At 48.2% G+C, this 27,925-nt stretch overlaps 2 protein-coding genes across 2 annotated transcripts in view; one reads left to right on the top strand and one right to left on the bottom strand.

Annotated features, from left to right (window-relative positions):
* Positions 1-13,104, top strand: part of SHC3 (SHC adaptor protein 3) — a 187,785-nt gene extending 174,681 nt beyond the window's left edge. Inside the window, exon 12 of the mRNA XM_027964179.3 lies at positions 4,727-13,104. Within this exon, the coding sequence (XP_027819980.1) occupies positions 4,727-4,855 (129 nt within the window). The 3' untranslated portion in view covers positions 4,856-13,104. The remainder of the gene's footprint in view (positions 1-4,726) is intronic.
* Positions 13,105-14,245: 1,141 nt separating this feature from the next.
* S1PR3 (sphingosine-1-phosphate receptor 3) lies at positions 14,246-27,140 on the bottom strand. Its single transcript, XM_004004058.5, has 2 exons — positions 26,942-27,140; positions 14,246-17,926 (listed from the first exon to the last, which is right to left on the bottom strand). The coding sequence occupies exon 2, from the start codon at positions 17,781-17,783 to the stop codon at positions 16,647-16,649; it is 1,137 nt and encodes a 378-aa protein (XP_004004107.1). The 5' UTR covers positions 17,784-17,926; positions 26,942-27,140; the 3' UTR covers positions 14,246-16,646.
* Between the last annotated feature and the right edge of the window lie 785 nt (positions 27,141-27,925).

The following is a 27,925-nucleotide window of genomic DNA, read 5'->3' as shown; positions in this document are numbered from 1 at the left end:
CATCAAGAGGCTCTTTAGTTCTTCTTCGCTTTCTGCCATAAAGGTGGTGTCATCTGCATATCTGAGGTTATTGATATTTCTTCCAGAAATATCTTGATTCCAATCTTGATTCCAGCTTGAGCTTCATCCAGTCCAGCATTTCTCATGATATACCCTGCATAAGTTAAATAAGCAGAGTGACAATATACAGCCTTGACGTACTTCTTTCCCCATTTGGAACCATTCTGTTGTTCCATGTCCAGTTCCAACTGTTACTTCCTGACCTGCATACAGATTCTCAGGAGGCAGGTCAGGTGGTCTGGTATTCCCATCTCTTTCAGAATTTTCCACAGTTTGTTGTGACCCACACAGTCAAAGGCTTTGGTATAGTCAATAAAGCAGAAGTAGGTGTCTTTTTGGAACTCTCTTGCTTTTCCGATGGTCCAACAGATGTTGGCAATTTGATCTCTGTTTCCTCTGCCTTTTCTAAATCCAGCTTGAACATCTGGAAGTTCACAGTTCATGTACTGTTGAAGCCTGGCTTGGAGAATTTTCAGTGTAACTTTGCCAGCACGAGATGAGTGCAATTGTGCAGTAGTTTGAACATTCTTTGGCATTGCCTTTCTTTGGGATTGGAATTAAAACTGACCTTTTCCAGTCCTGTGGTGACTGCCGAGTTTTCCAAATTTGCTGGCATATTGAGTGCAGTGCTTTCACAGCATCATCTTTCAGGATTTGAAATAGCTCAACTGGAATTCCATCACCTCCACTAGCTTTGTTTGTAGTGATGCTTCCTAAGGCCCACTTGACTTCACATTCCAGGATGACTGGCTCTAGGTGAGTTATCATACCATCGTGATTATCTGGGTCATGAAGATCTTTTTGTACAGTTCTTCTGTGTATTCTTGCTACCTCTTCTTAAGATCTTCTGCTTCTGTTAGGTCTATACCATTTCTGTCCTTAATTGTGCCCATATTTGCATGAAATGTTCCCTTGGTATCTCTAATTTTCTTGAAGAGATCTCTAGTCTTTCCTATTGTTTCTGCTGTATTCTATTCTATTGTTTTCCTCTATTTCTTTGCACTGATCACGGAGGAAGGCTTTCTTATCTCTCCTTGCTATTCTTTGGAACTCTGCATTCAAATAGGTATATCTATCCTTTTCTCCTTTGCCTTTAGCTCCTCTTCTTTTCACAGCTATTTGTAAGGCCTCCCCAGACAACCATTTTGCCTTTTTTCATTTCTTTTTCTCAGAGATGATCTTGATCCCTGCTTCCTGTACAATGTCACGAACCTCCGTCCATAGTTCTTCAGGCACTCTGTCTATCAGATCTAGTCCCTTGAATCTATTTCTCACTTCCACTGTATAATCGTAAGGGATTTGATTTAGGTCATAACTGAGTGGTTTAGTGGTTTTCCCTCCTTTTTTCAATTTAAGTCTGAATTTGGCAATAAGGATTTCATGATCTGAGCCACAGTTAGCTCCTGGTCTTGTGTTTGCTGACTAAGCTTCTCCATCTTTGACTGCAAAGAATATAATCAATCTGATTTTGGTGTTGACCATCTGGTGATGTCCATGTGAGGAGTCTTCTCTTGTGTTGTTGGAAGAGGGTGTTTGCTATGACCAGTGTGTTCTCTTGGCAACTCTCTTAGCCTTTGCCCAGCTTCATTCCAAGGCCAAATTTGCCTGTTACTCCAGGTATTTCTTGACTTCCTACTTTTGCATTCCAGTCCCCTATAATGAAAAGGACATATTTTTTGGATGTTAGTTCTAGAAGGTCTTGTAGGTCTTCACAGAACCATTCAACTTCAGCTTCTTCAGCATTACTGGTCGGGGCATAGACTTGGATTACTGTGATATTGGATGGTTTGCCTTGGAAATGAATAGAGATCATTCTGTCATTTTTGACATTGCAGCTAAGGACATGGAACAACAGACTGGTTCCAAATAGGAAAAGGAGTACATCATGGCTGTATATTGTTACTCTGCTTATTTAACTTATATGTAGAGTAAGTACATCATGAGAAACACTGGGCTGGAGGAAGCACAAGCTAGAATCAAGATTGCTGGGAGAAATATCAATAACCTCAGATATGCAGATGACACCACCCTTATGGCAGAAAGTGAAGAAAAACTAAACAGCCTCTTGATGAAAGTGAAGAAGGAGAGTGAAAAAGTTGGCTTAAAACTCAACATTCAGAAGACTAAGATCATGGCATCCAACCCCATCACTTCATGGCAAGTAGATGGGGAAACAGTGGAAACAGTGTCAGACTTTATTTTGGGGGGGCTCCAAAATCACTGCAGATGGAGACTGCAGCCATGAAATTAAAAGATGCTTACTCCTTGGAAGCAAAGTTATGACTAATCTAGACAGCATATTAAAAAGCAGAGACATTACTTTGTCAACAAAGATCCATCTAGTCAAGGCTATGGTTTTTCCAGTGGTCATATATGGATGTGAGAGTTGGACTATAAAGAAAGCTGAGCTCTGAATAATTGATGCTTTTGAACTGTGGTGTTGGAGAAGACTCTTGAGAGTCCCTTGGACTGCAAGGAGATCCAACAAGTCCATCTTAAAGGAGATCAGTCCTGGGTTTTCATTGGAAGGACTGATGCTGAGGCTGAAACTCCAATACTTTGGCCACCTGACGTGAAGAGCTGACTCATTTGAGAAGACCCTGATGCTGGGCAAGATTGAGGGCAGGAGGAGAAGGGGACAACAGAGGATGAGATGGTTGGGTGCCATCACTGACTCCATGGGCATGGGTTTGGGTGGACTCCAGGAGTTGGTGATGGACAGGGAGGCCTGGCATGCTACAGCTCATGGGGTCACAAAGAGTCAGACACGACTGAGTGACTGAACTGAACTTAACTGCATCTTGGACTCTTTTGTTGACTATGATGGCTACTCCATTTCTTCTAAGGGATTCTTGCCCACAGTAGTAGATATAATGGTCATCTAAGTTAAATTCACCCATTCCAGTCCATTTTAGTTCGCTGATTCCTAGAATGTCGATGTTCACTCTTGCCATCTCCTGTTTGACCACTTCCAATTTGCCTTGATTCATGGACCTAACATTCCAGGTTCCTTTGCAATATTGCTCTTTACAGCATCAGACTTTACTTCCATCACCAGTCACATCCACAACTGGGTATTGTTATTGCTTTGGCTCTGTCTCTTCATTCTTTCTGGAGTTATTTCTCCACTGATCTCCAGTAGCATATTAATAGGGCACCTACTGACCTGTGGAGTTCATCTTTCAGTGTCCTATCTTTTTGCTTTTTCATACCGTGCATGGGGTTCTCAAGGCAAGAATACTGATGTGGTTTGCCATTCCCTTTTCCAGCGGACCACATTTTGTCAGAACTCTCCACCATGACCTGTCCGTTTTGGGTGGCTCTACATGGCATGGCTCATAGTTTCATTGAGTTAGACAAGACTACAGTCTATAGGTTTGCAAAGCATCCAACACAACTGAAGTGACTTAGCACACAATGCACGCATGTATAACTGATACACTTTGCTGTACAGCAGAAACTAACACAATACTTTAAATCAACTATTTGTATTGATACTACAACTATTTATATTGGAATATATTTTACTCCAATATAATAAAATAAAAAAGAACTTGGGGAAAGAATATTGACACTAGTAAGGAAAATGTTTTCAGGTCCCCAAGGTAGGAATGGGAGAGATCTGGTTGCTCTGAGAGGGATAAGTTCTGAGCAATGAGGCTGGAGAGAGAGTGGAGTACCCAGGCAACCCAGATACATTGTGAGGGCCAACTATGGGCTTGGAGCATCCGTGGATGTAGTGAGGTACCGACTCCCTGCCCCACCTTCCCTCCCTCTCAAAGGAGCAGGCCCCTAGGGCTGCATCCAAAGCAAGAGAGACTGCTCCTGGCCAGACTTCATACTGCCTCTTTCAAGTGTGATCTCTCCTATGAGTGCACTGACTCAGGGTGGTGGTGGGGACTGGTGGCCTCCAGGGACCAGAGCACAGGCCCAGGAGCAAAGCAAGGAGACAGAGCTCCTCCTGGGACCTGCACCCCATCTCAGGCCTTCATCTGTTCAGGAGGAGTTCATGGACAGGCACGATACCCAGCTCCAGAACTGAGTGACCAGGAACTGCAGCACTGCCCCTCCATCGCAGCTAGGGTCACCCTCCAGTAGAAACTTGGAGCCCCTCATCACAGCCGTGGACTCCTTCCTGGCAGGCAGGCAGGATGCTGGTGGGTGGCCTGGGGAGAGTTGGTGTGGAAGGAAGGAACCTGAGAATGCTGAGCTGGAGGCTGAGTTGGGTTTCCAGGTGGAAGAAGCACAGTCTGGGCCAGGGACCACTGTCCAAAGGCCCAAAGGTAGCAGGGGCTCTGGAGCCTGTAGATACCGCTGGGTGGTGTGGGACAGAGGTTTCTGGGTCCCAGGAGGGTAGGAGGGGAGCAGGAGAGAGGAGGCTGGCACCAGGTGAGCGAGCTCACCAGTCCCTGGTTGCTAAAGGTGGGGGAGGGCATGGTTTAGTCCCAGCTGCTGCTGCTGGTTTAGTCCCAGAGGGGTGGACAAATGAGCTGACTAAATTGACTGGCCAGTGACAGTAGCCAGGGACTTGGCAGACACCATCTCTGGAAGGGTGATCCCGGGTGCCTAAGGAGCCTGCCCTTCCAGTTTTGACTCCCAGTGTGGAGGGATGTTCTCTGTTCTCTGACTGTGGGTGGTACTAACCTTCCTTGTGCATCCCTCCCAGATCCGGACAAAGGACAGGATCTTTGACAGTATCAGCCACCTCATCAACCACCACCTGGAAAACAGCCTGCCCATCGTCTCTGCCGGGAGCGAGCTCTGCCTGCAGCAGCCAGTGGAGAGAAACCCATGATCCGCCAGCTGCCCTGTCTGACACTGCACCTGTGGTCAAGAGGGCTTGGTTCTTCCCAGTAGATGGGTATCGGGCCCCGGGAACCTGGGCAGCTGTCCACTGGCTCAGAGCTTTGTTCAGAAGCCCCAGGAGGAAGGCTTCCCTAAGATGCAAGTTTCATAAACTTGTTCAGAATTCTCATTAGCATATTAAAGGTGTACATACCTATACATCCTGTACAAATTATCCCTCTATATTTATATTTTTTAAGACTAAGAAAGATGTAAGACTAATGTTCTGTGCTGTATGTTTTTAATGAAAACTAAGTTTGACTGTAGTTGTCCAGGCAAAATGTTAATTCAGCTGACCCATTCCACTGGGAAATTCCACTGGGAAAGTGTTACCTATTAAGCACAATACAGGGAATAGAAGCAGCAGGAGGGTCAGTACTAAACACCTGGGATGTAACAGAGTAAGACAAGATGCTGCCCGTGCTCTGCATGCAAAGCGCTCTGAAGTGCTGGTCCTTAGGGCCGTCCGTCCCTTCTCATTGGTGACGCCTCCCAGGCTGCCTGCACCACACCCATGTTCATGGGGTTTCCAGCACCAGAGTTTGGGGTGCTGTGCTAAAAGCAGACGTCACTCCAGCTGTTTCAGGTAGTACTGAGCACAGGCACGCTTTTCCCATGACCCTGGTTGCCCAGGGGTTCTTGGGGTTTCACTTCACTGCCAAATAGGGCCCAAAATAAGCCTCACGGATCAAGATCTTGACAGGTAAATGCTTCCTTTGTTTTTATCAGTTTAATGGCAAAGCGAGGGTGTGTGCAGGGATACTGGGTAGCCGGGGATGTGTACATCCTCTCAGCCAATGGGCTGCTGCCGTACCTGCTCGTGAAATCCTGTCCCCTTTATATTCAGTAGAGGAGGAAGCATGCATTCGACCTGCACAGAATATGGGTGCAAACACGTGTTCTCAGAGATGTTCCTTCGGTTGTGGATGAGTAAGGTTTGCCTAAACCTACGGACCAGGCTCAGGAGCTTTGGGAATCAGTTTGAAGTCCTGCTTCTGGAGAGATGGGTGGGTCTAGTGTCTGGTTTGTTTCCACGATAGGTTTCCCAATTGCTCCATGAAGAGGGTACCTGCCCCAGGCAGCACTTTTTCCCAGCTCCTTCCTTCAGGGTCAAATGCTCTGATCTCCTACTGGGTCTTCTGGTTTTAGGAAATTTGACAATGTTTCTAAATGTCTGGCTTGAGATTTCCATGCGATTTAACAGCTGATGACTTTTAAAAGATAGAAAGATTTATTCATTCAATGGCACCTTCCCACTAGTGCCACAACATTGGCTCTTGTCCAGTTGAAATCCCCTCTTGGGCAGCACCCCCTTCATCAGTGCAACAGAAAGACCCTCCACATACACTTAGCCTTTAATAGTAATAAATTTGATGCTTCCAGAATGAGGAGCAAAAAGTAGATTTTTGAAAACACTGACGAGCGCTAATTCCACAAAGTTCTAATACTGTGTGTGAACCCTATTTCTACTTTGAGGGGGTGTGCTTGGCCAGGATGGGAGAATGGGGTAGAGCTGACAGTTTAGGATGGGTTGGGGAAGGTCCAGAGCTTCATATTAGCATTCTGTGGAATTTTACCCCATGAATCCAAGCTGACAGTGGTTTCAATCTTCTAGAATGTTCTGCCGTGAATGGGAACTTTGTGGGGAGTCTGACACTAATCTAGAACCACTCCCCCTCCCCAACTCTGCCTCTTTCTGGACTGGTTCTGCTTTCAGGTGCAATTGGGATACCTGTTCCAGCTTATCCAGAGGCAGTAGGGGCTGAGTGGGGATGGGCTGAGTAGCTGGGTTGGGCTCCTCCCCTGTGACAATGCAGATTTGAGGTGGCTGTGAGAATTGCCCCGCATTCTTTATGTATACCTGCATCCTGGAGATGTCCATAAATGTCTGACCTCTGCGGGAGGCACGATCCTTCTCTGTATGCGAGTGTACACACATATTCATGAATCAAACGACTTCTTTCAACAGTCTTGCACTCTCCGCTGCTAAGGCCAAAACATTCACGTTTAGGGCAAAGCAGAGAAGGAAACAAGAGCGAAGACCTCAGAGCCCCTGAACACTTGATCTGTGTCTTCTTTTCTCTCCAGTGTGCAAGAAATGCTAATCTGCGGTTTTAGTAGCTCTCTGCTCTGAAGTTAGTGTTTATCTCAGTGGTGATAAGCAATATTTTTTTTTGTTTTTTGGGTTTTTTGGCATGAGAATCAATTTACAAAATTAAAAGTATGGGGGGATCAAATATCGTTTCAATGTTAATTAAAATATGTATTTTTAAGTTCAGATTATACCTTGTCTCCCAGGGCGCAGTGGGACAAACCGGCACTCTGGTAGCCACTAGAGCGGATTTGAGACACAGCAAATGGCAGTGATTTTGTGGTCTTAGTTTTCTCCCCTTTGTAAAGCATGTAAGAGCTCACCAGGCCATCTCATCTCTTCCTTCAAGCGCCATGTGCCGGGTATCACAGAGCCTCACACACGGATGGTGAAACTGAGGCTCAGGTGGTGCCCACTTGCTCAAGTTCACGCGGTTGGCTGCAGCGAGCTGTTTTCCCGCTCCTTTAGGCGCCTCCTGAGCTCCGCGCTGCAGCTCCGCTGCGTTTCGGAGGCAAACTCCCGCCAGCGCAACCATGCGCTCCTGGGCCTCCGACTCCCAGGGCGTGGTCACTGCGCGCTGTGAGGGCCATCCTGGGCCCCTGGAGTGTACTAGGACCGGCTGTCCCTCTCGTGGGCCCTCCTGCCACTTTACCCAGGCCCCTGTGTCTGCTGGGAGGACCTGGCGTGTCCTAAAATGGCCCCTCTTGCTAAGTGGCCCTGGAGACGGCTCCTCCCTCCCCCATCATCTTGTGGGAATTAGCTGTGCCTTCTAGCGATTCCCACCTGCTGAGAGTCTGCAGGGGTTCCTGTGGGGCTGCTGGTCACTGGTTTCAGCCAGCTTTGAGGCCTGACTCTTAAGGATACTCTGAAGGCTCACAGTAGAAGCAGGGGGAGAATTCCCTGGGGGTCCGTGTGTGAAGGGAAGGGCCTAGTTTCAGGCAGGGAGGGTGGATGGAGCAGCGCTTGGTGAGGCCCCATCCCCACAAAGAGCCCTGTGCTCCAGCACAGTATTGACTCCTGGCTCCATGTCCAGCCCCGTGTCCTGAAGTGCCCCCTTCCTGTAGTGGAGCTCTCCTTTCAGGGAGCAGTGAAGCATTATGTAAGTAATGCTTACATAATGGAACGAATATCCTGGTCCTTAATTCCCTGAATCGGTCACCCTGTGAAGGCCAGTCACAGGATCCCAGGCTCCCTGGGCAGCCCACCTCAGCTCCTGCGTGGAGAGCCACGTGGCCTTGAGCTGGCTGCTGGGTTTCTCTGAGCCCTGCCTCGCCACCCACACCATAGGGCTGTACCTGACCTTGAGAGGGTGTGGGGGTGATGACTGTGTGTGAGCACCAAGGACAGTTGTTTTCTGGGATGTTTCACTCTCAAAGTGTACATCTGTGCTCTATTGCTGTCCAAGTACATATGGACAGCAGCCATAAATACTTTTATGTGAATGGCGGTGTGCATGCGTGCCAAGTCGCTTCAGTCGTGTCTGACTCTGGGGGACCCCATGGACTGTAGCCTGCCATGTTTCTCTGTCCATGGAATCCCATGGACAAGAATACTGGAATGGGTTGCCACGTCCTCCTCTGGGGGATCTTCCTGACCCAGGGATCGAACCTGCATTTCTTATGTCTCCTGCATTGGCAGGCAGATTATTTACCACTAGCACCAGCTGTGAAGAGTGGAAGCCTAGTGGAAAATGGGAAGGAGACTGGAAAGATTACCAATAGGTAACTATAGGACACAGACAAATCTTGACCTTGTGTGTGTGTAAGTCGTTCAGTCGTGTCCTACTCTTTGCAACCCCAAGGACATAGCCTGCCCGGCTCCTCTGTCTGTGGGATTCTCCAGGCAAGAATACTGGAGTGGGTTGCCATGACCTCCTCCAGGGGATCTTCCCAACTCAGATGCTGAACCCATGTCTCTTATGTCTCCTGCATTGGCAGGCGGGCGGGTTCTTTACCACTAGTGCCACCTGGGAACTGCAGGACACAGACAGATCTTGACCTTGGGTTTCAGAAAAATACTCTTAAGTTCTGTAGTGAAACTTTAAGTTGGTTTTAATAAAGAGAAGCGGAAGAATGACTTTACTGGCACATGTCAGAAACCTGGAACTGTCCCTGCTCCTCAGAGGACAGCAAACGAGGGAGCATCTTCAGATAGCACAGCTGGAAGGATCCATTTTTCAGTGAGGAAATTAGAGCTGATTGACTTCCTAGAAGGTGGTGACAGTCAGTGGCTGAATCTAGGACAGAATGCAGGACTTATTAGGGTCCTTCAGGGTTTCTACATAAAGTTCAGCCCCTGGTGGAAAATGGCAAGTAGTACTTCCCTCCTTGACTTTATCTTCATGCTTTTTTTCCCCCCCAAAATGCATAAAAGCATGAGCCATTCACATGGACAAGAAAGTGTTTCTATTCCTTTGTTTAGTTTGTGCGTCTGACCCTTTGTGATCCTATGAACTGTAGCTGGGCCCCTCTGTCCGTGGGATTCTCCAGGCAAGAATACTGGAGTGGGTTGCCATTTCCTTCTCCACGGGATCTTCCTGACCCAGGAATTGAACCCATGTCTCCTGCATTGGCAGGCAAGTTCTTTATCACTAGCACCACCTGGGAAGCCCAAAATTTTCATTTTTTTAAAAATTGGAGTATAGTTGATTTCCCAATATTTTTGCCTAGGAAATCCCACGGACAGAGGATCCTGGTAGGCTACAGTTCATAAGGTCGCAAAAAGTCAGACATGACTTAGCGACTAAACAGTAACGTAGTTGACTAACAATGATGTGTCAGTGATAAATGTATGGCAAAGTGATTCAGTTATGCCCATAGCATGAATTTTAGAGTGGGTTTCCGTGCCCTTCTCCAGGGGCTCTTTCTGAGCCAGGTGTCAAACCTGCCTCTCTTATATGTACTTCATTGGCAGGCAGGTTCTTTACCACTAGCGCCACCTGGGAAGCCCCAGTTTAGCTTGGGGTCCCACAGAAGCAGACCCTGAGAAAGGCTCTGAGTGTATGTAGACTCAGGGTTGGGGAAGGAAGCTGATGAGGAAGGCATGATCAAGCAAATCACTAAGATGTAGATAACTAATTGCACTGGGGACTGAGAGCCAGGGCTGGACAGACCTAAGAGCTAACCCACCAGGGCAGGGATTGAGCCAGACATTTATTTACCCAAACAGCCCAGCACTGGTGGAAGGCTGTTTCTGGCCACAGTGTCCTGGCTGGTCTTTCACACACCAAACCAAGGAGTACTTGGGTGGAGAGACAGCCCTTCATAAGCAGACTTGGGATGAAAGGCAGGCATCAGAGCCATCAGGGATCCTCCCCAGAGTCCCTGACTCGGTACATCTGGATGGGGCCAGAGAATTTGCATTCTTAGTAAATTGCAGTTGATGCTGGCAGGCAGTCTTGACTTTCGGAACCATCATCAGGTATGAATTGCTAGCCCTTACCTGTCTCGCTGACTGTTTTTCCCCTCTAACATATGGTTGTTTTCATGCCACTTCATATTATAGATCCCAGAGTCCAAGCTGTGAGTTCAAAAGTGGAGGATTAATAAGCATTTATAACTCCATGCAATCACTACTGGCAGATAAAATGCCATCTGCCAGACACAATTTATTTATAATGGGGTTTATACATATTTATAAGTTTGCAAGCAACAAATGCACAGTTTTAAAACTGGCATATTTTATAGCAGCCAGAAAAATTGCAACTTTATACCAGGACTTGTGAATATCAACTGCATATGTGTATATATATATATATAAACACACACACACGTATACCTACTAATTATGACAGATGTTTGTCTCCGTCTGTCTGTACATACGTATATACATATGCATATACCTACATTGATTATTACGGACACACATCTCTGTCTATATGTGTGCACATGCAGGTTGGTACCTTGGGACTCCTCCCTGGATTTTGGTATTTTAATTAACATGGACAACTAGAAAGTTACACACATGTTGAGAGTTTGGGGACCGATACGTCCTGGCATCTGCACATGGTCCTGGATGCTGGTCTTGGGGGGATGGTCTTGGATGCTGCAGGAACAAGACAAGAGGGCCATGAGGGGGCCACCATGGGAAGTGACAAAGGGACATAGGGAAGAGAAGCCAGTGGGGGAAGACAGGAAAGGAGAGGCTGGGAGAACAGAGAAGGAAAAAGAAAAAAGGTAGGGGGCAGCAAGTCCAGACCTACACCCTGTGTTCGTCCAGCAGTATGTAAAGATAAGCAGGGGCGGGTGTCAGGAGGCTGCCCAGGCAGCTGTGCCTAGGAGCTGAGCATTGTCTTCCTGGTGCAGCTACACTGCTTGTTGCCTTTACTAACCAGCCTCCTCTTGGCCTTGCCTCATATTAGTTCACATGAGGCAAGCACTGTGTTGTGCCTCTTTGATCATGCAAAGGTTCTGCCTGTCTGCAGTTACAGTTCAGTAGAAAATACACACACGGAGGGTATGGGGGCAAGACAAGCCTGATGTGTGGCCCACTTCACTAGGACCCTGCACGGTGGGGCTCCTGGGTGGGTCTGGGGAGTCTGAAGTCTTTGCAGATGGGCTGCAGACAGGATGGAGGTTAGAACAGGCAGACACAGTGTGGACGGCCCAGGAGGAGGCAGAGACACCCTCATGCATGAACGGTGGTCAGGGGTGGGAGGGATGTTGGAGGCATCCCTCGGGTGCTCCTGCCTCATTCTTGCCTCCTTCTCACAACCACAGATGACCAGAATAATGACCCCCTTAGGCCCAAACACACGGGGCTCCCTCCTGAGGGCTAAGGTATGGAAGAGTCATTCTCATTGAAGAAAGCATGAGAAATGAAATCCCATACAATTTCCAGTTTCTATTTTGTTGTTTCACCTTGAAATGCTGTAGGCAGAAATATGCACACAAGGGGACACATGCCGTGGCCCTGGGTGACTGAAGTCACGAATTCACACTCATCTGGGACGTTTTAACCACAACCAAAGTTTCTAACCACTGAATCAAGGGATGATTAAAGCAGAAATCAATAGACAAATCCATTTTTGAACACTGAATAAACTTTTTTGTAACAATTATATGTCGGTTGCAAGTGGAATGTTCTCTGTTCCTTTGACTTTTGACTATAACGTGTTCCAGAGTAAATCTTGTAAAATTAAGGACATGAATGTTTCTTGTATCCAGAACTAAATAAGAATTAAAATTTGATGCTTAAATCCGAGGATTAGGAGAGAACTCCGTCCTGTGTACATCTAATGTGTAATAATGAGATATTTATTACTTTTTAAAAAGCATTTGGATGGGAAATTATACCTATTGGTAAATATTTGAAAATTTCGTGTTTATTTTCCATTAACTTTTGTGAAACAAAAAAGAATTACTGTGACGATCTCTGGTTTATTGCCAATTTACCACTTTCTATGTTGCTACTGGATAAGAATTGGTGTTGGAGATCTCTGAGGAGTGGAAACACAAAACCAACTTCAAGTTTTCTAATTTCTGTTCTTTGAAAGATAATAAAATTGAAATTATTTGGCCAACATCTGGGAGATTTGACAACACAATGGGTTAAGAGAATTGGCTTAAATTCCCTCCTCACGTTCAGTGATTCCACTTCACTCCTTCAGTAAATTATGTGGTTTCCTGTTGTGAGCTCTGCTGCCATGCCGGGCACATCCCTGAACTTCTAGGGCAGCCAGCTGGAGGTGCCACGTGGCACTTCTGTGTCTCACCACCATGGCCCAGGAGCAGAGGTTGTCACTCCCACTTAGGCGCGACTGCACTCCTTGTCACTGGTTATCGGAAAATGTGCCTTCATTTTCAGAATAGTGGTGTGTGCGTTTCTGATTATGTAGCAAACCCTTTGATATTTGACTTAGATACTAAAAACATTTGAGTGTGGAGGTTTTGCACTCGTAGATACATTTAAAAGCATGGAATTGGTAATTTAACTACAAGTTTTCTATAACGTACACCTCGTTAATAATACATTTCTGTGAAAGGCTCTTTTCCAGTGTAGATGAACCATGGGTCAAGGTTGGAGAGAAACAACTGTTCTCTAAATAGTCTGATGTTAACTGGCTGTCAATGTGAGTCTGTGGGCAATAAAGAATATTGTGAAAAGTCTCTCATTTGGATGGTGGATCTTGTATTGCTTCACGAAGGGGAGGAGGGGAGTTGGAAGCCTTTCCATAAAAAGCAGATATTCTCAACTATTCCCCAGGAGACCTCTTAAAATACAATCACAGCAGAGTCCTGTTGGGGACACCAAAGGTGTGGGAGGAAAATGGCAGTTTGACGAAAGCATTCCTGATGGGATTTAGGTAAACTTCTGCCCACTTGGCCTTGGGCAGAATCAAAGGTGGCAGTAGGTTGTGGTTTTTGTTACATGATGGAACCACACGCTGCAGCTTGTGCATATATCAATGGCAGACATTTGAAATCCAAGTGCTCTGTAACAGAGAAATGATGAATTTCTGTGTACACCCACAGTACACCCACAGTTACTTTGGGGGCAGATTTCTTCAGGAATGTCACTACCAAACAGTGATGCCAAACACTGGCTCCTTTCTGTGTAAGAATGCAAGGTGGAGAGGTAAAAACTTGCCATCTATGATGGATAAAGCTAGAAAAAGGGCTGGTTTATCAAGTCTCTCCTGGTGCCTCCGCTGCACCAAATGGAGCAGAACCCGCCCTCCCCTCTCTTTAGGCTGCATTTCGGCTGCCATGACTCTTACAGTTTTCTCCCCATTGGAAGGGTGGCCTATTGACCTCCTTCCCTGTTGACCTACCAAATTTCATGGAAAGTGCAAGTGTTAGTTGCTCAGTCATATCTGACTCTTTGCAACCCCATGGACTATAACCCGCCAGGCTCCCCCATCCATGGAATTCTCCAGCAAGAATACTGGAGTGGGTGGCCCTTCTCTTCTCCAGGGAATCTTCCTGACCCAGGGATTGAACCTGGGTCTCCTGCATTGCAGGTGGATTCTTTACCATCTGAGCCACTTCCCACAAGCAGAGCTGGTATTTTCGGAATCTTTGGTGTATTGGGTGCTATTCCACCAATGTTAGCACCCAATACACCAAAGTTTCCGAAAATACCAGCTCTGCTACTGGGAAGTATAGGGGAAATGCTACTAGAGTTCTCAGAGTGATATAATTCCCAGAGAAACAGCTAGCAGCAGGTGAGAGCTCATGCTGTCCCTCTGCATATCACCAGGGGCGGCCTTAGTGTACACAGCTCCCCACATGGACTCCCGACAACCAGTTTATACAAAGGCTTTCAATTTTATTTTATTTTTAACAAACATACATGGGACTCGATAAAGGTTACTAACTGAATGAGCTCTAACAGACAGGTTCTCTGTGGCTTTGACACACTCAGCTTCTAAATGATCAGCTAGCTAGTTAGGACTGTACACTTGGTACTTTTTGCGGTTGTTCAGTCATTCAATCATGTCCAGCTCTTTGCCACCTCATGGACTGTAGCCCACAAGGCTCCTCTGTCCATGGGATTTCCTAGGCAAGATTATGGGAGTGGGTTGCCATTTCCTTCTCCGACACTTGGTACTAAATTTGAGGATGATTATTTTTTGCATATATCAAATAGACACAATGACTGTTTTGGGGTATTTTTCATGCAGATTGATTGAAAGTGTTGTGCTACCTCAAAAAAAAGTTGAGGTTATGGTGCAGTGTTATATTACTATTAGCGCCAGAGAGCTGGAGCCCCCAAGCAACTCAGAACTAATATATAAAGTTCTTAAGTCATTTCACCACTGAAGACAAAATGCAATACTCAATATTTTGGCTCTCTGAGGCAATTTTGTTGTTATTTTCTTAACCCAGTATCTTAATGCTTAACTTTTCTATAAATGCTCCCAGTTTTCTCAGGCTGTTTGACAAGAGAATAAGCTCCTTTTCAGTGATGTGATGAAAACAACTAAAATGCTACTGATGAGCATGTCCTTGAAAATAGGATTTATCTCCATCAGCAACAAAAATTAAGAAAGATGTTGGGTGGTACATGGTCACCCAGGACCCATGAAAACGTTCCTTTATAAAGAGGAGCTGGCATGAGATAACAAAGAGGAATCACGTTTTCTCTGAAAAGTTACTCACGTGTTAAGGCTACTCTTTTAGTCTTTACTCAGGCAAAATTCCCACTGAACCTAAAAACTTCAGGGGTTCTGAAGTGAGGCTTACACAGGTAAGAATCCTTTTGAAGTTTCCTTTTTATCTTTTTAAAAAACAAAGGACTCAGTACACCAACTACATACTTATGACAACTCTGAAATTTGTATATTTTCATCCATTTGTACTTGATGAAGAATCCTTGGGGATGACTGTGTACAAAAATGCCTTCTAAGTAATTCCTTCTAAAGGTAAACAGTGATACAGGGTCAACCTGTGTTAAAATGAAAGATTACAGTATTGCTACATCTCTCTGACGAAAGCACAAAGTGCCAGATCACAATTAAACTGCTCTAACGGTTGCGGTAAGGGTCAGCTTTCAGGAATCCACGAGGCTGTTGACAGCCCCAGCTGCTCAGCTGTAACAGCACAGGGGGGTTGCTAACTTGGTGCTTTTCTGATACAGATTCAAACTCAACACAGGATCACAGCACTGTCCTGTAAGCATCTTCGAATTCAACAGAAACTCCCCATTATGTCGGAAAGGTGAAATGGGCCAGGGGTCCGTCCTCTGCTTCTCCCTCTTGGATTCTTGACTGATGTGGGGCACGGGCTCCTGGAATAACTTGGCTGGCTTTTCTAGGATTTGGAGAAACCCCAAACAACCGGGTAATTTGGCTAATTTGACTTTTGGATGAGCTTAAGACTCCTCAGGGAGAAATGACGGAAGACAAGCAGGGGTCCCCTTGGGGGACGTACATCCACAGAACTCACTCGTTCTCTCCTGGATCCTCCAGACACAGTCAAGGGCATCTCAGGACAGTTGGGGGTCAGATGCATACATCTGAGACCAGCCTCAGACAAGCCCTTTTAGAGGGGTTGCGCTTTCCAAATCTGCTTAACGTGACACTTTGTGTCAGTCTGAAGAGCCTGCGACTGGCCTGTCCACCTAGTTCCCAGTCACGTCCTCATACTTGGTGGTTCAGCCAGAACTTACTTGTCCTCCCTGTTACATAATGACACCATGTACTGCAGCTCACATAAGTACCAATGGCAGACATTTGAAACGCAAGTGCTCTGTAACACAGAAATGATGACTATACAGCATCCATCCGTGCACAGTCAGTGTAGTGTACAGTCACCGAACAGCATCCTGGGATGAATATGTTCCTGGGAAACACATTGCACAGTGTGTGTGGTCCAACACCTTCCCTCTCCAGACAGAGGCCAGAGTGGAGGGAGGATTCAGGAGAAGGTGGCTGTTGACATCAGCAGCTTGGTACATTTGGAAGACCCTAGAGCCTAAATGGACAAGGCACGGTGTCTGCACTGAAATGCATCAGCAATTCCTTGGGTCCCCTCCTTAAGAGACATCCACACCAGGCCAGGCTGTTGGCAGAAGAGCTTTCTCGAGTCCCAGATCTGGAAATACCCCCATGGGTGAGGCATGCAATCCAGAAGAACGTGGCTGCAGGGTTGGTTGCTGTTCTTCCTGTGGTGATGCAAGGACCCCAGGTTCCTTGAGGCCCACACCCTCACTTGTATATGACTCCATTCTGCAGGGTTTTGTTTCTGTCGGTGATGCAGGGTGAGGCAGCCGTTTGGGGGACATCTTCCTTGCTTTTGGGGGAGGGGCTGCTGTTATTGCTGCCGCTGGATTTACTTCTGCTTGGGTCGAGAGCGGGCTGGATGGGTGAAGAGTGGGCTCCCCGGCCCCTGACCAGGCAGGTGCAGACAAGTCGGAAGAAGGCCCGCCGCATCTCCTTGCTGGCCAGCGTGTAGATGACGGGGTTCATGGCAGAGTTGAGCACGGCCAGCACGATGAACCACTGGGCCTTGAACAGGATAGCGCACTCCTTCACCTTGCAGGCCACATCCACAAGGAAAAGGATGAAGAGTGGGGACCAGCAGGCGATGAACACGCTCACCACGATCACCACGGTCCGCAGCAGGGCCATGGACCGCTCTGAGTTGTGCGGGCTGGCCACCCTGCGGCTGCTGGACTTCACCAGGAAGTAGATGCGTGCGTACAGGATCACAATGGTCACCAGGATGGCCATGAAGATGCTGATGCAGAATGCGATGTACTTCTTGGAGTAGAGGGGCAGGATGGTGGAGCAGTCGGGGAGGTTGTGCAGGCAGTTCCAGCCCAGGATGGGTAAGGCACCCAGCGAGAAGGCGATGAGCCAGCACATCCCGATCAGAAGAAACACGCGGTGCTTCTTGTTGGCATCGTACGGCCTCATTTTGATCATAGTCAAATGTCTCTCGATAGCAATGGCCAGCAGGCTACAGGTGGACGCCCCAAGGGCCACAAACATGCTGCCTTCCCGTAGGAACCAGACCGTCAGGGAGAGGCTCAGCGTCCTCTTGCCCGACATCAGAATGTTGACCTTGTAGGCTATGCCGGCCAGCAGGTCGCAGAGGGCCAGATTACCGATGAAAAAGTACATGCGGTTGTGGAATTTATTGTTTTTCCAGATGGCAATCAAGACCATCAGGTTCTCCAAGACAATGAAGCTGCAGACGATCAAGAAGAGCACGGTGGTGAGTGTGCTGCCGTCGGGGGCGTCCTTCAGCCTGCCCTCCAGCTTGCCGACGTAGCTGTAATGTTCGTGCAGGGTTTCGTTGGAGGTATAAGGTCTGGGGCGTGGCGTGAGAATCAGCGCCATTACTTGGAACTCACAATCAGTTAGCTCCTGAATCCACCAGAGGGCGCCCTGAGAACATCCATTTCCAGGGAAAACACTACTTTCTGCTTAGGCTGCAACAGGGATCCAGGCCAGACACCGGCTAGGGTGTTGAGAATAGGCTCCTACGAAAAGACAAAAGGAGAGAGAGCCCAGTGATAAAGTAACAGCATCTAAGAACAACAGCGGCAACAGAGTTGGAGAAAGTCACTAAAAATGCTGAAGCATTTGGATGGCTGATCCATAGGGCCCAAAGAGGGCCTTTAACCCAGGCCAACTTCCTATGTGACTGTGGAGACCAGAAGAAGCAATTCTGTGTCTACAGTTGCCAAGGAGGGAAATTCTGTGATCGAGCACTGCCATCATTCAGTCATGTAATCCAAACACACGGATTTAAATCCAAAGAACACTTCCACCTGGAAATCTCAAGGACTTAAGAAAGCTAACCAGTTCATACTCATCTACTGTGCATGCATGCATGCTAAGTCGCTTCAGTCGTGTCCAGCTCTGTGTGACCCTATGGACTATAGCCTGCCAGGCCCCTCTGTCCATGAGATTCTCCAGGCAAGAATACTGGAGTGGGTTGCCATGCCTTCCTCCAGGGAATCTTCCCAACCCAGGAATCGAACCTGCATCTCTGTGTCTCCTGCAAGGGCAAGTGAATTCTTCACCATTAGCACCACCTGGGGAGCCCCATTTCCTGCACAGGAGCTGGTAAACCCTTATTCCCAGTTAGTGAGAGAGAAACAGAGATTATGTCAGGTCCAAAAAATAGGATGGAATTCAGAATAAGGCCCGCTGATTTCTGAAACCTCCTTGATGGGTTTTGGAGCAATGTAGTAGGAAGTAGTCACACTTCCCTGGAATCCCTGGGACGAAGGCCAAGACCAGAAATCAAATCTAGATGGCCTCCAGGTCTGCCCTACAGAGAGCTCAGAGACAAACCGTCTGGTCACCAAAGGAAGAACAGCACAGCCCACACATGGCCCACAGGGCCACTCCCTGAGCGAGCAGCTAATCGTGGAGCCAGGGGAAGAAAGAATATAAACCTGTATAAGTGGAATCAACCGCTACTGAGACTAAAGGAAGAAGAACAAGGACAAGCAAGTGGAGTTTTGAGTTTGGCTTAAAATTCGGAGTTTAGATAGACCTGTCGAAACTGCCAAGATTCAATTGGTGTGTGTGAATGGAAAGAAACAACCAACCTGGGAGCGCTAGTGACAATGGGGCAGAGAGCCCAAGAGCCAGGCTTCCAACGGCCCTTCCCCTGCTGAACCTCTACGTAACCCCGTCCCCACGTGGCCTTGTCCAAAGCCTTCTTGTGATGTCCAAGGCAGAGCAGACCCAGCTACCAAGGTAGAAATGGTTTTCGCTAAATGCACTGATTCTAAATTAAAACTATTTGAATATTTAAATATATAGTGAAACTCAAACAAGGTCAATTTACATCAGCCTGTGTGGATCCGGTTCTATCTAGACAGTTCTATCTAAACTCTGAAGTTTTTTAACTTTTATAAGTTTAAATCACAGCCCTCAGTTTGTCTTGGTGGCTCATGGACCACTCTCCAGAGAAGTGGGGCTCTGCATTTTGGGGTGCAGTGGAATCTGAAGGCCTGGTACAACTGCTGAGCTCATTCCAGAGAAGGCCTCAGTGGCAGGGGGACCCGGGGGCTCAGCCTGGATAGCTGCTCTGTGAGTGAGAAGCAGAGGAGGCTCTAGACGGAGCTCCCTGACCAAGGGCTCTCCAGATGGATGCCTTCCTGCCACTCGGGTGCTGGCTCCAGGGCCCTGAGGATGTTGTCAAGCCTCCACTCCCTTAATTTGGAGGAGCCTGGTTTTCTGACATGGGGCAAAGACGGCCCCACTGCTTTGCAGAGATCTCTTCTAGTGTCCTGGAGGTTTGTGTATGGCTTATTGTGGAAACCACATGAGCCCCTGGTGTCTCAGTGAAGTTTGAGGTCACGGAGGGCTGGGAGTCAACTTTACCACCAAATATTGGGGCCTGCCAAGGTCTCCACATAGCTGATGAGCCTCGGAGGCAGCACCCGACCCTGGGGCTGTCTCCCCTCACCCAGGGGCACTGTGAGGCCTCATGTAGGAGGCAGGCTCCCTATCCAGCCCCGGTCCCCCCTGCTTCGTCTGTAATAAGGGGCCTGGTCTCCCAGAGACAGAAGCAGGGGTGATGGGGGTCAGCTTGTGGGCCACTCCCCGCAACAGCTTACCTCTTTTCCATTTTTATTTAAATCGTGCCCATGCTTAAGGCTCCAGGTCAACTTCTACCAGCTCTATAGCATTTTCTGGAATCATCCTGGCCCAGCACGCCACTTTTTAAAACTGCAAACTGTTTTTTAAGGATAGAGATAGGAGCAGCAGCTGACACTCTCGGAGCACTTTCCTGGAGCCCCTGATTTCATCCTCTCCATCTCTCCTCTCACAGCACCACGTACATTCACGGTGCCCAGTAAATGCGTGTGCCCCTCGTTGCTGCTCATCTAAGTGCTCTCGTCTGTGGGCACTGAATGGAGTCTCTGAGCTCCCACTTTGCTGACTCTTCCTGGCTGTCGTAGGACACCCGGCACAGGAGAGCCTAGCCGCCTGGTTATCCTCCCAACACGTCCCACCCCAGAGCACAACCCTGAGAGAGTGCTTGGCATTTCCGCATGGATACCCTGTCACGGCACCACGTGTGTCCTTGTTCACAGAAAAGGCACGACCCAAAGGCAGGGAAGAGGAACACACGCGCTGCTCCAATGAGAGTCACAAAGTGGCAGCATCCTGAGAGGGGCTGTTTTTCCTCTGAGGGCAGTGGGGTCATATAGCTGGCCGGAGGGCCCTCCAACACTCCCTGTCCCCAGCCCCGCCCTTGCCCCCGCCACTCCAGGCCACCAGCTGCCATGTCCAGGTGGCCGCCCCTCTATCCCAGGACCTGATGCTGGTGAGCATAACATGAGGAGTTATGATGGTGACCTAGCAGCAGAACAGCCTGAATGATCAAAATATACAAACATTACAGAAAAGGAGAGCAATGTGAATTGTATCGTAATTTCCCCTCACACCGGGGCGAAACAGCTCCAGGAAACTGCATCTGAAAGCCTTTTGGAAACAGGGTATGTCCGAAGTTTCTCTCCTGTGCCCTAGTTTGCCTGCGATAACTCCATGGCCCCCTCGAGACAGTCTCTGCCCCTCCGACTGTGCTCTACAGTACAGAGAGCAGGGCTGGGAGTCCCTTTAAAATTGCTGGATGTGGACTTCTCTTGGGAATAAAGAGCGGAGGAAGTACACCGCAGGCTCCACAGACTCACATTCATTTCTTTCCCCCTCAATATGTAGAGTTTTGATAAACTTGAGTAGAAGGTACGAAAGGAAACAGTAAAAACAAATACCCAGCAAGAAAATAACCAAAATGACAATAGTTTAAGATGTGCCAGAAACCCATCAAAACCATGAATCCTGAGGGTGAACACATTTTCCCATTAATGCTCGATTTATAATTTCCCTTAATTAAATATGTATCACTCAAGGAGCATATTTTCTCAGAACATCTTTTATAAAATACCTACCTCCATACTGTGCGTAACTGGAAGATACCCATCTCTCTTTGGAACCAAAAAAGCTTATTTTCTTTGGGTTATTAACATTAAAAAGCTGATCCCATCTGAGAGTTTTGTGCCGGGCCAAAGATTAGATTGATTTTGGATAGATCTGAATGCCACTACGCATGGTCAAAACCGTCTCACGGGTGAGTTCCTGCTTCCATCCGAAAGGATGCAACACAGACTCCAAGTCTGCGGGGAGAATGCTCTGCCCCCTCCCTGGTCCCTGAATCTTTGAGAGTCAGCTGGCTCTGCTCATGGAGAGGTGGGCATCAGCCCTCTGTGTCTCACCCATCCTGCTGCTGCCAGTCACTGCAGGAGTGCTGGGCACTGTGGGCACCAGGGTTCCTGGGATACCCAACCTTTCCTATCCCTCATGGCCTCTTCTAGTCACTAACCACTAGAATTGGCACCACTCTCTGGACTTCTTATCCCTTAGAGTAATTTAGCCTGTGTCTGACCCTCACATAAATGGAGTCATGAAGCTGTGCCTGGCATCTTCTTCTCAATGTAATGTTCCTGCGAGCTTCCTGCTCAATGTGAGTCATGCAGAGAGATGTGGGTAACTCCTTCCCATTGCTCCTGCTGTGTGGATGGATACATTCTGGGCTGTGGACATGGAGTGGTTTCCCTGTGCCGTTGCCCTCGGCAGTGCTGTTAGGACGAGCGAAGGATGTCCCCTGTGGTGAGCATGTGCCTGTGTGCCAAGGGGTACCATGGACTTCCTACTGCTGATGCCTAGGCTGGGTTTTGATGGAGGGTCCCCACAGAGGCTTACGGGTCTCAGCCAGTGGTCCTGAGAACTGTCTTTGTGGGTAGCTGGAGAAGTCCCCACCGAGGGTGAGAGTTACACATTACAAATGCTCACATTTAAAGATAAGGTCTGGGGCTGGTAGTGACCAGACCAGTATCTGCCTTTCCATTGTAAAAATTGGATCACTGCTTAATTTCCACTTGTATACTGAAAAATACAGCCTGATGCTGAAAATGTGGCTGGCTGCCAGCTAGTCATGTACATATTCAAAAAGCCTGGCCAGTTATAGAAGACACGTGGTGCTCCTGCTCATGCGCAGTGGTCTTCCAACAAATCCAGATTCCGACAGAGCTGTGCCTGAGAGCAGGCTTTACTTATATCCGTAAGCAGAGCTCTCCCTCCCAAACTGTGCTCAGGTCATCCAGACCCCCGCAGACTTCTCCCCTCACCCACACTGAGTGAGGATTTGACTGCCTGCATTTCACTGTGAAGGTGAAGGTAGTATACTGCCCACTCCTGGGCTCATCTTCCATCTATTCAACAGAGATCTGCTACCTAAGAGTTTTTACTCCATCCTCATTCAGGTGGGGTCTTTGAGTCTACCTCAAGGCATTCCAACACCAAGGCTTTTCTTTCTGCAGAGAAGGAATATGACGCCTTCTAGAAGGTGGTTCATAGGGGTGTCACCCCATCCTCCTCCCTCCATTCCAAGGAAGAGCATCTGTGGGGGGGAGGGGGAGGGGGCCAGGCAGAGCCCAATGGATTCCAGATGTGTTTTCCACGCTGGAGAGTCACTTTCTCTACTCACGTCACTTTGAAAAATAAACAAACTATAAAAAGAAGGAATAGGGGAAAAAAACAAAGGAAAATATTTCACCAGTCTGGGGTCCATCTCTTTTTCTTGGTAATGGCCAAAAAAAAAAAAAAAAAAGCTCAATAAGATAGTGAGACACTGATTTCTCCTGGTAAGACGCAAGGCGTTATATTTTTAAAATGCTATATTCTCCCAGTTCATCCCACAAACTGAATTAAAACACAAAGTATTTGTCCACAAGTAAAATTTCTTGGAAAGCAAGGTTTGGTTTTTTTTTCCCCCACTTAGAAGAATTTAGAAAGGAAATAATGAGTTGGCTGTTTCATGGCCCCAACAAAATTCCTTTGCTAATGAGTATTTCCCTTCACTCAGGGGTTTTTTAGGTGACCTCACTCTGCTTTCAGAGATGGTTCATGATAAGAGGTGTTACATACTCAGCATGTTGCTCTGGACCCATCAGTGGAGCGCCTGGTGAGAAAGGCTGTTACAGACGAACCACATTAGGATTCTACATCTTCCCCTTTCTTCTCCAGATTGCAGAAGTGAGTTTGTCCCCGGTCAGATTTCCTACTTTTATGCAGCTTCTCCAAAGGTTATTCTCTCAGCAAACAAGGCTCAGATGCCAACAGAGATCTGACAGCAGTCCAAGGAATCCCATGAATGCAGGTTGTGCCCACAACCAAGTCCAGCTTGGACATCTGCCTCTCTGCATGTTCTCCTGGGCATCCAGGCTCATCGGTCTGAGGGCAAATGCTTTTGATGCAAGAGGTCTTTATCTTCATTGCTTTTCCGCCAGGTTTCTCAAACTATCTCCTCTCTGCTTGTTCTAAGGAAGGGTACAGGACTGAATTCCTACCAAGGCTGTCACAGCACGAATCAAAGTGTGTGGAAATGAGTTCCTCTAGGCACACGAAAATGAGAGGTGTTCTGGGCAGGAAGTGGTAACCGCAGGGCTCCTTTCATCCGTTCCCACAGCAGCACCCTTGCTTGGTGGCATGGCATGCACTCTGCGCGCTGCGCCTTCCAGGCGCCATGGCTGAGACCGCTGCAGCATCTGCTTCCAAATGGACCCAGGAGGAAACTGAGCCTGTGGCGCAGCTTGGAAGAGGCTGTGCTGGGCTGGATGCCCATGTCATAGGACTCCAGTGCACCACATTAGGGATAAGCTCTTCCAGAAGCTGTCGTCTTTCCATGCATTCCTCACCTATCTAGCGACACGAGTGCCACCAGCATATTTAGAACAGAACTACTTCTAGCTACTATGCTAGCAAAATGCTGGAATGCTGAATCTGGGGGCTTGACTGAAATAGATGGAAAACTCTGACCCCAAGGAAATGGAGCAGCATCTTCAAGGCAAAGAGCCTACAAATGACTCAGGATTCCCACTCCAGCTCACGGTTCCAACCAGACGTTCCACACCCTCCTCTGAACAACCTTGTCACTGATTTACCTGACTGGCTATGCCCTGGCCTTTCCAGATGCCACTGTGATTCCTTAAAAACAGAATAAAAATGAAACAAAAGAAACTTTATGCCTAGTAACTATAACAACAAGTTAAAAAGTATTATTAACTAAAGCTAGACAGGAAAAGTCTAGCATATCATCTCCAAAAGCTCATGGAATATCTTTTTCATTTATTTTAATTGGAGGATAATTGCTTTACAATATTGTGCTGGTTTCTGCCATACATCAACATGGTATCAGCCATAGGTGTACATATATGCCCTCCCTCTTGAAGCTCCCTCCCACCTCCCACCCCATGTCACCCCTCTAGGTTGTCACAGAACACCTGATTTGAGTTCCCTGCTTCAAACAGCAAATCTTCACTGGTTATTTACACCTGATTTGAGTTCCCTGCTTCAAACAGCAAATCTTCACTGGTTATTTAATTTTACATATGGTAATATATATATTTCAATGTTCTTTAGGTAATTTACCAATTTTACAGAAAACATATGGCAAGGGAATAATACAAAGTGGCTCCAAAACTGATAAGAAAGGAATCACGAAATCAAATGTGAGGAAACAGAAAGCCTGTATAGCCCAGGGGCAGCTCAGTCTCAGCTAACTGGCCAACACAGTAGATTGCCCTAGGCTGCCATGCCAGCTGTATAATCCCAAGTCCTGGCAGAGAAAAAGGTTTTCACCAGTTGGACAACAACAAATGTTTCAAGATTATTTTATACTCAAATTCCCATGTCTTTGTAACAAAAATATATGCTTACACAGTAGGATTTGAAAAATTTTTAGGGGGTCGAAGAGATACCGTGGAATTAAATTAGTGTCATAATTTCCAGGTAAAGGAAAACCAGTCCCTTAATTTTGAGACATAAAGTCATTAGGCCCATTCGTAAGGTAGGCCTTGTACAAGAAATGGTAGCTTCACTATCCACGTATGGTAGAAAACTAGGAGTGTCATGCATTTAATGGAATTCACAAATATAAAGAGGAAAGCAGTATTTTCAGAGATGAATACTGGGCGAGGAATCATTGCATCTGCATCTTAATGGCTGATTTTGCGTTTCGGATCCCTGGTGTCAGGAGACTAGAGCGCCTGGACCAGCAGGCCCAAAGTGCAAGTTTTCTGCCTGAGAAAACTAGATGTGTGGTTCACCTATGGTAACAAAAGTATTCAAACTGGCACTGAGCTCTGCATCAGTGAGTCCACAACTCTTTGAGTACCACATACACACACACACACACCCCACATCACACACACACACACACACCCCCAGAACCACCCCCATCCTCATTAGTCATATACCCACAGATCATAGTCCTGCCCTTGTACTTTCTAGGAATTAAATTTTTCTTACATGTAAGATTTTCATCAATGAAGAAAGGAATGTTGTAAAAATAAATCATGAAGACATAATTCTTTGGGGCTTCCCTGATGGCTCAGATGGAAAAGAATCTGCCTGCAATGGGGGTTTGGATCCCGGAGAAGGGGATGGCTACCCACTCCAGTATTTTTGCCTGGAGGAGTCTATGGATAGAGGAGCCTGGTGGGCTACAGCCCACGGGGTTGTGAAGAATCAGACAGGACTGAGCGACTAACACTTTACTTCCAGGATTCTGCACAATGTCTGCAACTTCTAACTCCAGACTTTAAAAGATGCCTAGTTCTCTAAGTACCCAGAGCTCCAGAGGCAGACTCATTCATGCTCTTCATCTTCAAAGTAAAGCATGTTCCCTTTAAAAATCCAACAAGAAGTCCCTCTCTTACATCTAAATATAAATACACCACAAAGAAATATGTCCTTGGCAATGTCCAACGTCAGGAAGAGAGAAAGTAAGGAGAAAGAGGAGAGAGAACAATTTGGAGACTATGGTGGGGGCACGGGGTTAAGTGGCAAAGTTAGCACTTTCCTGCAATCGTCGAAGAAGGACCACTACTGTCGCTTCCCCGGATTTATCTCAGATATGACTGTAACTTACTGATCTTCCCTGGGAACCTCATTACCGCACTGTAGAACTTTTGTCTTCCAGACTCCTTTTCCCGTCCCCCCATCTCCACACCCCGCCCGGTTCCGACAGCCCCGATTGCCTAGTTTGAGAAATGGAAGGAAAACTGGAACTTTGCGGCGAAGAAAATAAAACAGAACGACTTCCCCAAAAGAACAAGAACACATACTTCCAGAGCCCCCAGGTCCGCATTCCAGGCGGTATAAACTTAATTATCCCAGGAAAAGGACCCATGGCGCGTCTCTGTGAAGAGTCACTTCTCTTTCATTTGGCGTTTAAATGCTCTTACTGTAGTTAAAAAAGGAGCCATCCCCACTTCCCCCGTCCGGGTTCAGTCCCCAGAATGGACGACCTGGTGGGAGTGGGCGATGCTGATGCGGTGTGCTCGCCCGCCCAGGTCCACGTCGCGATGGGCTGGATGGCCTGGAAGACGGGCTGGAAATCCGTGAGAAAAGCGGACCCAGCTGCCCCCACCCAGCCCGGGGGCCCCGGGCCTTCTGTCCCGCCGGCTCACCTCTATCCGAGAAGGGCGCTCGGACCCTCGGCATCTTGGCACCCCTTCCTGCCCTCCCGGTGCCGGGGCTCCGGGATAGACTCGGCGCTCGGGGCTGGGGACCCTGCCCGGGCCGAGAGTCTCGCTCGGGTTACTGCGGCCACCGCGCTGGGCGCCGGGTTCCTGTCGCGTGTCTCCTAGACCTGCCTCCTCAGCCTCTGCCCCCGCCGGCCCCGGCGCAAACTTTTCCAGCTAACCCCGGGGGCTGGGCCCGCGCCCCGCCTCCCCGCCCGGCCGTCCAGCCCTCACCTCCCCGCGTCCCAGCCCCTTACTCCCGCCCCCGCAAGACCCTCCTACCCGGACCTCCTTCCCCACCTCCCGGCGCCCCGCCCCAGCTCCCGGCCCCGCCGCATCGCCCCCGCTCCCTGCGGCTCCCCCACCCGCATCTTTCCCCCTCTGCCCCTTAATCCCCACCTTCCCGCTTCCCACGCCCCCACCGTCCTGGGCCCCTCCCCGTCTCCCCGCCCTCCGCCCTCACCTCCTCTCTTCTCGGCCCCCACCACCTTTGTACTTCTTCCCTCAGCGTTGAGCCCCTATATCCCCATCCCTCCTCCCCTCCCCGCAGCCCCTGCATCCCACTTTCTCGCTCTCGGCTCCTGCCCTCGCCCCCCAACGCCTTCATCCTTCTGCCCGACTGCCACCCCCGGAGTGTCCCCGCCTTTCGTGTCCGCCCCCGCAGTCAAGCCTCTGGCGGGCCCCGGACATTCTCCTGTCGCCCCCGCCTCTCTCGGCAGTCCCCCCAGAGCTTGGCTCGCCCCTCCGCCTTTGTCCCAGAACTGCCCTTCAGATCCTCCGCCTCTCCGAGGAGTTCAAGGCTGCCGACCCCTGCCCAGCACCCAGCGGGGAAGGTCCAAACCGGATCGGGGATTAGGCTTGGACCGGGTGCATTGAGGGCGAGGATCTGGCAGATTATTGCTGTTAGTTTCATCATCATCATCTTTGTCG

Source organism: Ovis aries, chromosome 2 (assembly GCF_016772045.2).
Source record: "Ovis aries strain OAR_USU_Benz2616 breed Rambouillet chromosome 2, ARS-UI_Ramb_v3.0, whole genome shotgun sequence".
NCBI classification, from domain to species: Eukaryota; Metazoa; Chordata; class Mammalia; order Artiodactyla; family Bovidae; genus Ovis; species Ovis aries.
The sequence above is the reverse complement of the archived record's forward strand: the minus strand, read 5'-3'. Positions and strand labels throughout refer to the sequence as shown.